Genomic DNA, 14046 nt, shown 5'->3' with positions numbered 1-14046 from the left:
GGAACTCTGCATTCAGATGTTTATATCTTTCCTTTTCTCCTTTGCTTTTTGCTTCTCTTCCTTTCACAGCTATTTGTAAGGCCTCCCCAGATGGCCATTTTGCTTTTTTTGCATTTCTTTCCCATGGGAATGGTCTTGATCCCTGTCTCCTGTACAATGTCACGAACCTCATTCCATAGTTCATCAGGCACTCTATCTATCAGATCTAGGCCCTTAAATCTATTTCTCACTTCCACGGTATAATCATAAGGGATTTGATTTAGGTCATACCTGAATGGTCCAGTGGTTTTCCCTACTTTCTTCAATTTAAGTCTGAATTTGGCAATAAGGAGTTCATGATCTGAGCCACAGTCAGCTCCTGCTCTTGTTTTTGCTGACTGTATAGAGCTTCTCCATCTTTGGCTGCAAGGAATATAATCAATCTGATTTCGGTGTTGACCATCTGGTGATGTCCATGTGTAGAGTCTTCTCTTGTATTGTTGGAAGAGGGTGTTTGCTATGACCAGTGCATTTTCTTGGCAAAACTCTATTAGTCCTTGCCCTGCTTCATTCCATATTCCAAGGCCAAATTTGCCTGTTACTCTAGGAGTTTCTTGACTTCCTACTTGTGCATTCCAGTCCCCTGTAATGAAAAGGACATCTTTTTGGGGTGTTAGTTCTAAAAGGTCTTGTAGGTCTTCATAGAACCGTTCAACTTCAGCCTCTTCAGCATTACTGGTTGGGGCATAGACTTGGTTTACTGTGATACTGAATGGTTTGCCTTGGAAACGAACAGAGATCATTCTGTCGTTTTTGAGATTGCATCCAAGTACTGCATTTCAAACTCTTTTGTTGACCGTGATGGCTACTCCATTTCCTCTGAGGGATTCCTGCCCGCAGTAGTAGATATAATGGTCATCTGAGTTAAATTCACCCATTGCAGTCCATTTTAGTTCGCTGATTCCTAGAATGTCTACATTCACTCTTTCCATCTCTTGTTTGACCACTTCCAATTTGCCTTGATTCATGGACCTGACATTCTAGGTTCCTATGCAATATTGCTCTTTACAGCATCGGACCTTGCTTCTATCACCAGTCACATCCGCAGCTGGGTATTGTTTTTGCTTTGGCTCCATCCCTTCATTCTTTCTGGAGTTATTTCTCCACTGATCTCCAGTAGCATATTGGGCCCCTACTGACCTGGGGAGTTCCTCTTTCACTATCCTATCATTTTGCCTCTTCATACTGTTCATGAGGTTCTCAAGGCAAGAATACTGAAGTGGTTTGCCATTCCCTTCTCCAGTGGACCACATTCTGTCAGATCTCTCCACCATGACCCACCCATCTTGGGTTACCCCACAGGCATGGCTTAGTTTCATTGAGTTAGACAAGGCTGTGGTCCTGGGGTGATTAGATTGACCAGTTTTCTGTTAGTATGGTTTCAGTGTGTCTGCCTTCTTATGCCCTTTTGCAATACCTACCATCTTACTTGGGTTTCTCTTACCTTGGGCATGGGGTATCTCTTCATGGCTGCTCCAGCAAAGCACAGCCACTGCTCCTTACCTTGGATGAGGGGTATCTCCTCACCACCACTCTTTCTGACCTTCCACGTGAGAAGCTCCTCTAGGCCCTCCTTAATCTCCCCTTTTCCTTGGCTAGGATTCTCACCAATGTCCAAAAGAGGTGAAACTCTGATCTACCTGCTTGAAAGAAGCTGTTAGACCTGTGTTTTCATAAGAAAATGGAATGGAGCTGGGGGTGAAAGCATTGATTCTTTGATGTCCAGAAAATTGAAGAAGAAAATTATTTAAAATTGGAGATAAAAATGTATGGTCCAAACGATGTAATCTTAGTGGAGTGAACTACCAATATTTTATTAGTATAAATGATCATTTATACCTCACACAAGGAATATGTATAAATTATGATATGAATCTGGTTGAGGAATATTTAAAATTTTAAAACCCTTATGACCAACCTAGACAGCATATTAAAAAGCGGAGACATTACTTTGCCAACAAAGGTCCATCAAGGGTATGGTTTTTCCAGTGGTCATATATGGATGTGAGAGTTGGACTATAAAGAAAGCTGAGTGCCAAAGAATTGATGCTTTTGGACTGTGGTATTGGAGAAGATTCTTGAGAGTCCCTTGGACTGCCAAGGAGAGCCAACCAGTCCATTCTAAAGGAGATCAGTCCTGGGTGTTCATTGGAAGGACTGATGTTGAAGCTGAAACTCCAATACTTTGGCCACCTGATGCAAAGAGCTGACTCATTTGAAAAGACTGTGCTGCTGGGAAAGATAGAAGGCAGGAGGAGAAGGGGACGACAGAGGATGAGATGGTTGGATAGCATCACCAACTCGATGGACGTGGGTTTGGGTGGACTCCAGGAGCTGGTGATGGACAGGGAGGCTTGGCATGCTGCAGTTCATGGGGTTGCAGAGTCGGACATGATTGAGCAACTGAACTGAACTGAACTGATAAATTTCATTGAGAAAGATAAATTGGTTATAGAATGGATTACAGTGGCCAAAAACGGGTTGTATAATTAGAGAAGACAATTTAAGTCTAGTTATAAAAGCGGACACTCTGAAGGAGGCTATTGACAACTGTTCGGGGGAGGGATAGAAACTCTGGCCTCATAGAGCATGTACTAAGATCGCTTATTCTGGAGATGCAGGGGAAGGACAAATTGGACTTTGAGGGTTTCCTTTTTCTTAGATATTTTTTGGCTCAACATTGTTTCTCATCCTTCCATACTTTACATTCCAGGGATATGAATGGAGAGCAATGAAGCCCGGGAATTGGAGCCAGGTAACAGAGTTCATCATCTTGGGCTTTCCCCATCTTCAGGGTGTTCAGGCTTTTCTCTTCCTCTTGTTACTCCTAATCTACCTCACTACCGTCCTGGGAAACCTGCTGATATTCTTGGTGGTCTGCCTGGACTTCCGGCTCCATACACCCATGTACCTCCTTGTCAGCATCCTCTCCTTACTGGAGCTTGGCTACACAGCTGCCACCACCCCCAAGATGCTGTCGAACTTGCTCAGTGAGAAGAAGACCATTTCTTTCTCTGGATGCCTCCTGCAAATCTACTTCTTCCACTCTCTTGGGGCTACTGAATGCTATCTTCTCACAGCTATGGCTTATGACAGATACTTAGCCATCTGTCAACCCCTCCACTACCCTACTCGCATGACCCCAGCACTCTGTGTCAAGATTGCTGTCGGCTGTTGGTTGGGAGGCTTGGCTGGGCCAGTGGCTGAAATTTCCTTGGTCTCCCACCTCCCTTTTTGTGGTCCCAATCGTATTCAGCACATCTTTTGTGATTTCCCTCCTGTTCTGAGCTTGGCTTGTACTGACACATCGATCAACGTCCTAGTGGACTTTGTTATCAATTCTTGCAAGATCCTGGCCAACTTTCTGTTAATCCTCAGCTCCTATGTGCAGATCATCTGCACAGTGCTCAGAATTCCTTCAGCTGCAGGCAAGAAGAAAGCCTTCTCCACATGTGCCTCTCACCTCACTGTGGTCCTCATCTTCTATGGGAGCATCCTCTTCATGTATGTGCGGCTGAAGAAGAGCTACTCCCTGGACTATGACCGGGCCCTGGCTGTGGTCTACTCGGTGCTCACACCCTTCCTCAACCCCTTTATCTATAGCTTGCACAACAAGGAGATCAAGGAGGCTGTGAGAAGGCAGTTAAAGAGGATGGGGATACTGGAGTGAAGGTGCAGGAAGCAGGCCAAGTGTGAAGCTGAGGATATGGTGACCTTGGGGGTCCTCAGTAGTCATAGATGAAATACAAAGTGTTCAGGGATTTTCTACATGGGCTACTGAACTGGGGCAAATGCTGCCTAGTTTTCAGTGATAGTACAGCTATTACAATGTCCACTGCAACCACATGTGACTTGGGATCAGAGACTGGCAATCCTCTCTAGCAATATGATACATTGCTGTGATTTTCAAATCCTGGATGTTTGTACACCATACTTTGGATGTTGGTCAAATCTATGTATGCCTTTTATATAAGCCTTTCAGATTTACTTGATTTAATGTAAATACATTTAGTCATATGATCAATAATAAAATTTCCTAAATACATCTTAGGGAAGAAAAGGTATTTCATGTATCGTTTACAATCATTTCATGTATACGGAACATCTATGTATTAAAATGCAAAATACTGATGTAGTAGAGAGAAGCTTTCTTTCAACATCACATATATCTAGGTTTAAATTCTAGTTCATTTAATCAGTTATTAAATACATAATTTCTATAACTCAAACTTTCTTAATTGATGAGTCAATTTCATCATTTGTTATTTTTGAAGGTTGTTTTGAGGATTACTGATAAGGTCTGTAAACCACAGTACAAAATGCCTGGCATAAACTGATTAAAAAAAAAAAAAAAAGAGTTACATTTATTTTATTTCTTTAACTCTGCCCAGACCTCTCATCTTTACTCTGTTAGAACAACATCCAGGAAAACATAATTAAACAAAAATATTTCCCAGATATTTTTCTTAAAAGGAAAAAAGGGGTAAACTAGCCAGAAGGAGAATTTGTGAGATGTGTTTATCTCAGTGGTCTTTTTTTTTAAATTTAAATGTATTTATTTTAATTGTAGGCTAATTATAATATTGTATTGGTTTTGCCATACATCAACATGAATCTGCCATGGGTGTACATGTGTTCCCCATCCTGAACCCCCCTCCCACCTCCCTTCCCATACCATCCCTCTGGGTCATCCCAGTGCACCAGCCCCAAGCATCCTGTATCCTGCATCCAGCCTGGACTGGTGATTAGTTTCTTATATGATATTATACATGTTTCAATGCCATTCTCCCAAATCATCCCACCCTCTCCCTCTCCCACAGAGTCCAAAAGACTGTTCTATACATCTGTGTCTCTTTTGCTGTCTCGCATACAGGGTTATCATTACCATCTTTCTAAATTCCATATATATTATTAGTATACTGTATTGGTGTTTTTCTTTCTGGCTTACTTCACTCCATATAATAAGCTCCAGTTTCATCCACCTCATTAGAACTGATTCAAATGTATTCTTTTTAATGGCTGAGTAATATTCCATTGTGTGTATGTACCACAGCTTTCTTATCCATTCATCTGCTGGTGGACATCTAGGTTGCTTCCATGTCCTGGCTACTATAAACAGTGCTGCAATGAACAGTGGGGTACATGTGTCTCTTTTAATTCTGGTTTCCTTGGTGTGTATGCCCAGCAGTGGGACTACTGGGTCATAAGGCAGTTCTATTTCCAGTTTTTTCAGGAATCACCACACTGTTCTCCATAGTGGCTGTACTAGTTTGCATTCCCACCAACAGTGTAAGAGGGTTCCCTTTTCTCCACAACCTCTCTAGCATTTATTGCTTGTAGACTTTCGGATCACAGCCATTCTAACTGTCCCAGTAAAAAGAGTGAAAATGAAAGAGTCTGTGGCAGGAAATAGGATCACTTTTTATGTTGCACTACTTTATTTCATTTCAAGCTAATTACTTCCCTTAATGTATGAAAAATAATCCTGTGGTTTAGCATCTGAGAAATTCAAGTCTTTAATTATTATTTGGTGTTAGGGATTATTTATACATTGGCTGTCTACTGTTGGTAGGTTATCAAATGTTGACTGTAAGAAAATCTTTAATTCTGTGCAGAATTACATAGATCGACATAATAAAGAGCCCAAAGTATCTGTATTTCTGCAATCTTCCATCTGTCAACTCAGCATATATTTTTTAGCTATTAGTGTACATGGAACAACAGACTGGTTCCAAATAGGAAAAGGAGTACGTCAAGGCTATATTCTGTCACCCTGCTTATTTAACTTCTATGCAGAGTACATCATGAGAAACGCTGGGCTGGAAGAAGCACAAGCTGGAAACAAGATTGCCAGGAGAAATATCAATAACCTCAGATATGCGGATGACACCACCCTTATGGAAGAAAGTGAAGAGGAACTACAAATCTTCTTGATGAAAGTGAAAGAGAAGAGTGAAAAAGTTGGCTTAAAGCTCAACATTCAGAAAACAAAGATCATGGCAACCGGTCCCATCACTTCATGGGAAATAGATGGGGAAACAGTGGAAACAGTGTCAGACTTTATTTTTTTGGGCTCCAAAATCACTGCAGATGGTGACTGCAGCCATGAAATTAAAAGACGCTTATTCCTTGGAAGGAAAGTTATGACCAACCTAGATAGCATATTCAAAAGCAGAGACATTACTTTGCCAACAAAGATCCGTCTAGTCAAGGCTATGGTTTTTCCAGTAGTCATGTATGGATGTGAGAGTTGGACTGTGAAGAAAGTTGAGGGCCGAAGAATTGATGCTTTTGAACTGTGGTGTTGGAGAAGACTCTTGAGAGTCCCTTGGACTGCAAGGAGATCCAACCAGTCCATTCTGAAGGAGATCAGCCCTGGGATTTCTTTGGAAGGAATGATGCTGAAGCTGAAACTCCAGTACTTTGGTCACCTCATGTGAAGAGTTAACTCATTGGAAAAGACTCTGATGCTGAGAGGGATTGGGGGCAGGAGGAGAAGGGGACCACAGAAGATAAGATGGCTGGATGGCATCACTGACTCGATGGATGTGAGTCTGGGTGAACTCCGGGAGTTGGTGATGGACAGGGAGGCCTGGCGTGCTGTGATTCATGGAGTCGCAAAGAGTTGGACATGACTGAGCGACTGAACTGAACTGAACTGAACTGTATATCAAATGCTGTGCTAAACTTTACATAAAATGATGACATACAAAATAGATATTACCCTGTTTTTCTTTAAGTTCTTGTTCTTAGAGATGTTTTCAAAGAGTTGAAGATTCTAGACATTAAATTTGTGCTCAATTTGTAATTAGTTACAATTAATTGATTTAAGTTGTGGCAATTAGTTATTAAATATTCATGCACTCTCTTCCCAGGTGATGCTACTGGTAAAGAACCTGCCTGTCAATACAGGAGATATAAGAGACATGGGTTTGATTCCTGGGTTTGGAAGATCCCCTGGAAGAGGGCATGGCAACCCTCTCCAGTACACTTGCCTAGAGAATCCCATCTACAGAGAAGCCTGGCAGGCTACAGTTCATAGGTCTCAAAGAGTTGGACATGACTAAAGTGACTTAGCATAAACACATGCAATCTCTACTCAAATTAGTTACATTTAAGATGAAAACTGAAGGATAAATCACAATTAGACATATTTATGAAAGAAGTAATTGGAATAATTATTTCTATTTTATAGAATTGGAAATTTAGACTTAGATAAAACACCTGCCAAAACTATAGAGCAAGTCAGAATCAGGGACTCTGCATATGAAAACAAAGTCTTATAAACAAATTCTATTTCAAAATATAGATATTTTACTGATTAATTTCTCTGAACATAGTGATTTTAAGTGGATGGGATGGAAGGATTGGGAAGAGATTATTGAAAGGAGATAACATTATCAACAATAAATGTTATCTCTTAGACCTTTTTTACTTTACCCTGTATGGAAGTTGATTAGTCCAAAGATATAAGATATATGGGATGGGATGTAGCATAGCAAAATGAATAATAAAAAGTTTATTTTTAAAGGAAAAATAAGTATTGAATTTAGGAATATCACTGGCTAAACTGATTTAAACCAGGGTTTTGCACAACCAACCAGCTTTATGCAGACCTGGTGCTTTGTTCCTGGAGAAATGAAATTTAAATGCAGAGGATGAGGTTCTCCAATCACAGTTTTAGAGAAGTAGTGTTTAATTCCATGCTCTGATGTTACTATTTTGCTAAAGGGTTTAGTTATAGCTCTGATCATTTTTCAGTTACAAAATGTAAAGAATTACGTCTTCAAGGACAGTAAATTTCCAACATGGGGAGATGTGATCACATCTTAGCTAGGACTCTGTAATCTATGTGTACAATGGCAAGGTGTTCTTTAGTTTGTGCCAAAAGTTCATACAACAATTTCAGTGCTTGGCCTTGGGTAACTCATGTTATAAAATTTGGGTAACTCAGCATCTGCTACTGGGATTTCAGAAAGCAAAAACTAAAGATTGAATGGTATTCCCTAGAGATGTACAAAATGAGGGGCCTGGAAGTAGTTTTCAGTTCAGAACAATAGTAAAAGAAAAAAAAAAAGCATTGATTAATAGTAACTAATATTTAATAAGAACTATAGACATTGTGCTTGGCATTTTATATACCTTACAGCATTTAATCCTCAAAAGCCTTGAAGATCCCATATTATAGAGACTGACACTGTAGCTCAGGACACCTATGCTAGTTCCCCATGGTTGTACAGCTAGCAAGTGGAAAAGTAAAGATTCATGTTCAGACAGTATAATCTCAAATTCTCAATCTTAGACGACATTAAGTTTACTCTAATAAGGAGAAGCAATCTGAAAATTAGAGCTATCCAACATTGTAGGAGACCACCTTGGTTAAGTGTTCAAGCAGAGATTAGATTACATTTGTTCAGATATGCTGAATAGTAATTCCTCATCAGTTAAGTTCAGTTCAGCCGCTCAGTCGTGTCCAACTCTTTGCGACCCCATGAATCGCAGCACACCAGGCCTCCCTGTCCATCATCAGCTCCTGGAGTTCACTCAGGCTCATGTCCATCGAGTGAGTGATGCCATCCAGCCATCTCATCCTCTGTCATCCCCTTCTCCTCCTGCCCCCAATCTGTCTCAGCATCAGAGTCTTTTCCAATGAGTCAACTCTTCGCATGAGGTAGCCAAAGTACTGGAGTTTCAGCTTTAGCATCATTCCTTCCAAAGAAATCCCAGGGCTGACCTCCTTCAGAATGGACTGGTTGGATCTCCTTGCAGTCCAAGGGACTCCCAAGAGTCTTCTCCAACACCACAGTTCAAAAGCATCAATTCTTCGGCGCTCAGCTTTCTTCACAGTCCAACTCTCACATCCATACATGACCACAGGAAAAACCATAGCCTTGACTAGCCGGACCTTTGTTGGCAAAGTAATGTCTCTGTTTTTGAATATGCTATCTAGGTTGGACATAACTTTCCTTCCACGGAGTAACATCGGGTGTAGAGATAACTTGATGTCTCCAAAGGTAAACTTGGAGTTCAGAACAAATGGGGAAAATAGCTACTCTCTTGTTCTAATGTCCTTAAACAGAAAGCAAAGGCACTATTATACATAGGAGATACTCTTATCCTGAGATAGGGCTGGGTCTAGGAAATTGTTAAGAGCATGAAGCAGTTAAGACTAATCATTAGCCTGATGATTATCTTAGACTAATCATTATCTTAGTCTTGCTCCTCTGAATACTGCATCAACCTGTTTGACACATCCTCTCTTCTTCATTCCTTCTCCTTTTGCTACTTTAGGCTGATATGGATACTCAGTTTTTACCAAGACCATCTTTTCTGTGTTCTTCGTTTGTTCTCACAGGTATTGATCCACCTTTTTCAGTCAGCCCAGCTTCTCAATCAGTCAGTCACTTAGCCAACAGCAAAACTTGGATAGTCAAAAGATGCTATGCTGAATGGTGTAACATTCAGAAGGATGAGGAAACCTTATCCCTGTGGATCCTTAGTCTAATGGGAGATGTGCAGTAAGCAAGAAACAGCATGACAAGCAAAAAGATAGAAAATAAGTCACATCAAAACAAAGGCATATATTGGTCCTGATGTCAGTACCCAGAATATCATACTTGAATATGAGGAATCTTTCTTGAAGCTTGCAGTTAATATTGAGAAGTAGAGGACAATAATAGTAAAAACAATAATTTCTGAGCTTCAGTGACAAAAGTTAAGGTTCAGTTCAGTTCAGTTCAGTCTCAGTCATGTCTGACTCTTTGCAACCCAATGAATCGCAGCACGCAAGGCCTCCCTGTCCACCACCAGCTCCCAGAGTTCACTCAGACTCACTTCCATCGAGTCAGTGATGCCATCCAGCCATCTCATCCTCTCTCATCCCCTTCTCCTCTTGCCCCCAATCTGTCCCAGCATCAGAGTCTTTTCCAATGAGTCAACTCTTCGAATGAGGTAGCCAAAGTACTGGAGTTTCAGCTTTAGCATCATTCCTTCCAAAGAAATCCCAGGGCTGACCTCCTTCAGAATGGACTGGTTGGATCTCCTTGCAGTCCAAGGGACTCTCCAGAGTCTTCTCCAACACCACAGTTCAAAAGCATCAATCCTTCGGTGCTTAGCCTTCTTCACAGTCCAACTCTCACATCCATACATGACCACAGGAAAAACCATAGCCTTGACTAGATGGACCTTTGTTGGCAAAGTAATGTCTCTGTTTTTGAATATGCTATCTAGGTTGGTCATAACTTTCCTTCCAAGGAGTAAGCGTCTTTTAATTTCATGGTTGCGGTCACCATCTGCAGTGATTTTGGAGCCCCCAAAAATAAAGTCTGACACTGTTTCCCCATCTATTTCCCATGAAGTGATGGAGAATCAATACGCTAGATTGAAAGAGAGAAGAAAGGATTGAAAAAAAGACACATATTCAAAGAGGCTTGAAGAACAAATACTAAATGTTTAGAAGATTTAGATGAAATAAAATAGCCTAAAGCTGGGAACACTGAGTTTATAGGGACCATTTTATGTTAAGAAAAATGTAAATTCAATGAATAACAGCACACATTAAAATAGCAACAATAATTATTTATCAGACTCTGAGGCCGAAGAATTGATGCTTTTGAACTGTGGTGTTGGAGAAGACTCTTGAGAGTCCCTTGGACTGCAAGGAGATCCAACCAGTCCATTCTGAAGGAGATAAGTCCTGGGTGTTCTTTGGAAGGAATGATGCTAAAGCTGAAACTCCAGTACTTTGGCCACCTCATGTGAAGAGTTGACTCATTGAAAAAGACTCTGGTGCTCGGAGGGATTGGGAGCAGGCGGAGAAGGGGATGACAGAGGATGAGATGGCTGGATGGGATCACCGACTTGATGGACGTGAGTTTGAATGAACTCCGGGTGTTGGTGATGGACAGGGAGGCCTGGTGTACTGTAATTCACGGGGTCGCAAAGAGTCAGACACGACTGAGCGACTGAACTGAACAAAAATCAGAAACAAAGATAAAAAACACCGATATGATAGCCACTAATTAAATCCTGTGCACTTAACAGAGTACCTAACATAGAACTGCTAGTCAAACATTTTTTTTCTTAAATCTTGAAATCTCGAGGAGCAAACTGTTTCATCACTTTTTGTTTAATAGTTATCATATTTACTGAAAATCCTATTTCATTTGGAAGGTTAGGTTTAGTAATTGGTCCAGAATGAAAGCCATGTAAAGTGAGCACAATATCTTGGCAAATAAAGACCTGACTCTGGGATCAGGTAGAATTGAATTTTTGCTCTGGATTCCTAATAATAAGCTCCACATACTTGAACTATTGAAACTGTGTTTCATGTTTTCCATTTGTAAAACAAAAAGATTTAATATTTATTTCACAGAGTTGTTGTAAGAATAAATGAGTAATACATTTAAGATCTTTATCTTAAATTAAAAAAAAAATCTTAGCTCTTATACATCTCAAGAAGCCCTAGAGCTAGGAATGAGTTTAGTCATTCCCACATCTGACTCATCATTAGAATATTCTTGGAAACTTCTCAGAAATGCACAAGAATGGTTTTCACTTTCAGATTTTCTGAGTCATAAGTTCTGATGATCAATCAGTTCCAGGAACCATGTAATTTTAAAGACAAGGAAATGACACAGCTTAGTGGCAGAAAAAGACAGAATATTTTGTCCTTGAACCCTATAGTTGAATAGTCTTTCTACAATCACCTGAGGACTAGGAAATTCACAAAGGAAAGAACCCATGACTCCTAGTACTCATTAAAGACTGGTAAGGTTTCATGAAACTTTGAGAAAAAGAAATGGATATAATTTATTTTCTTAAACACAGAGTATATTAAAAGAACACATGTATTTATTGGGGGCAGAGCATGAAGTAGAATCCTGAAGTTAAGTCCCAGCTCTGTCACTAATGATCTATATGACTTTAGGCAGATCATTAAACTTCTTTGAACCTTTGTTCCAACATTTAATATGGTGATATCTGACCTAATTGCTTTTTTTTTTTCAAGTCAAGAGGATTCATATATGTGAAAATATTTAAAATAGTAAATTACTAGAGGAAATAGTGGACTATTATTAATTACTATGCCACTCTATTGGGTTAAAATTCTATACAGATGGTATACAAGATCAGAACATGGCCATTGAGTTGAATTTGTGCATTAAATAAGCTAAAAGTGAAGATGTTTTCTCTGTAGTTTCAGGAAATTGTTTATTGATGTGGAATGTGGAACTGCATGGGGTTCATCATTGAAAAGAGGATTCAGATCAGATCAGATCAGACCAGTTGCTCAGTCGTGTCTGACTCTTTGCAACCCCATGAATCGCAGCACGCCAGGCCTCCCTGTCAATCACCAACTCCCGGAGTTCACTGAGACTCACATCCATCAAGTCAGTGATGCCATCCAGCCATCTCATCCACTGCCGTCCCCTTCTCCTCTTGCCCCCAATCCCTCCCAGTATCAGAGTCTTTTCCAATGAGTCAAGGGGAAAAGCTAACAGCAATATCAAGAACCATGATGTCTTTTATGCTTCTTCAGTCCTGCTCTCTGGCCTCATCAGCACTTGGGACCACAGAAAACAAGGGCAGGAGTCTTGCTAATAGAGTGTGAGGAAGAAGCCTGCCTGCATCATAAAGCAGGAAAACCCATGTATACTGCTTTCAGCTACCACAACTACATCAATGTAAATAAGCTCTGCAATCGCTACCAATGACTTGGATGCAGCAGTTTCTCATCCTTGTTTATAATAATAGAACAAGTAGCTGTGACAATAGAAAAAGAGCATAATCATGAACAAGACAAAGGACAGTGCAAAGCTGAACTTCCTAGAGTTTTTTTCAGAGTCTAGAGAGATCTCGATCTATCTCTTAACCCCACCAGCCCTCTTCTGATAGCCAAAGAGCCTCCCAATTGCATCTTTCATATCCTTATTTCTCAGGCTATAGATAATGGGGTTGAAGAAGGGAGCGAGGATAACAAAAGTGACAGCAATTGCTGTGTCCCAAAACACAGAGTAGGTGGCTGAGAATCGCAAGTACATGACAGCCACACTGCCAAAAAACAGCAAGAACACAGCAAGGTGGGCAGCACAGGTAGAGAAAGCTTTGTGGCGGCCTTCAGCTGAGGGCATTTGCAGAATCACCACAATGATCCGGAGGTAGGATAGGGTGATGACCAGGAAGGAGGCCAGGATCTCCACTGCATGGATGGCATCCATAATGACCACCAGGGATGTATCTGTGCAGGCCAAGCTCAGCACAGGGGTGAAGTCACAGAAGATCTGCTGGATCTGATTGGAGCCACAGAAAGGCAGGGTGCCAATCCATGCAATTTCAGGGAGCACCAGGAGGAAGCCACAGACGCAGGATCCAGCTGTCAGATGGACACAGAGTTTGGGAGTTGTAATGTTTGGGTAATGGAGGGGGTTGCAGATAGCTATGTACCTGTCAATTGCCATTGCTGTCAGGACACAGCCTTCTGTGATGCCAAGTGAGTGGAAGAAGTACATCTGAAGAAAGCAACCAGCAAGAGAGATGGTTTTCTGCTCACTGACTAGGCAAGAGAGAATCTTGGGGATGGTGGTTGTGGTATACCAGATCTCCAGGAAAGAGAGGACACGGATGAAGAAATACATGGGGGTGTGCAAGGCCGCATCCAGCTGGGTAATAATGAATATCATTAGGTTTCCAGTTACGATAAATCCATAGATGAGAAGCAAGAGAATAAAGAATAAGAGGCCACCTTCATGTAAATGTGGGAACATAGAGAAGAGGAACTCAGTCACCCTTGTCTGATTCTCACTGGTCATCACCTGTGTCACCTGGGAAGGGAAGAAAGGAGACCAGAACTCCTGAAATTGGGATGGTGATTACTTATTGAAAATTGCTTTGCTCTCTTCTGTAATCAGTTACTTAACCTGATGCTGGGGCCCTAAACAGGCCAGTTAGAAATCTCTCCAGTTGCACCTTTATGCAGGAACATCTGAAATGTTTGCTTTTGCACCC

At 41.0% G+C, this 14046-nt stretch overlaps 2 protein-coding genes across 2 annotated transcripts; one reads left to right on the top strand and one right to left on the bottom strand.

The window, feature by feature from the left end:
• The first annotated feature begins 2770 nt into the window (after positions 1-2770).
• OR6N1 (olfactory receptor family 6 subfamily N member 1) lies at positions 2771-3897 on the top strand. Its single transcript, XM_086394112.1, has one exon. It carries the CDS (start codon positions 2771-2773, stop codon positions 3707-3709), a length of 939 nt encoding a protein of 312 aa, XP_086250238.1. The 3' UTR covers positions 3710-3897.
• Positions 3898-12902: 9005 nt separating this feature from the next.
• Positions 12903-13865, bottom strand: OR6K6 (olfactory receptor family 6 subfamily K member 6). Its single transcript, XM_086394111.1, has one exon. The coding sequence runs from the start codon at positions 13848-13850 to the stop codon at positions 12903-12905; it is 948 nt and encodes a 315-aa protein (XP_086250237.1). The 5' UTR covers positions 13851-13865.
• Positions 13866-14046: the final 181 nt, after the last annotated feature.

Source organism: Bos grunniens, chromosome 3 (genome assembly GCF_055505025.1).
Source record: "Bos grunniens cultivar Pamir isolate PY7600 chromosome 3, Bosgru_T2T1.0, whole genome shotgun sequence".
In the NCBI taxonomy this organism is placed as follows: Eukaryota; Metazoa; Chordata; class Mammalia; order Artiodactyla; family Bovidae; genus Bos; species Bos grunniens.
Note: the sequence above shows the minus strand (reverse complement) of the source record. Positions and strands in the feature narration are given on the sequence as shown.

Excerpts from the sequence above, each read along its gene's own strand:
- OR6K6 (XM_086394111.1), bottom strand. The coding sequence starts at position 13,850 with ATGACCAGTGAGAATCAGACAAGGGTGACTGAGTTCCTCTTCTCTATG.
- OR6N1 (XM_086394112.1), top strand. The coding sequence starts at position 2,771 with ATGAAGCCCGGGAATTGGAGCCAGGTAACAGAGTTCATCATCTTGGGC.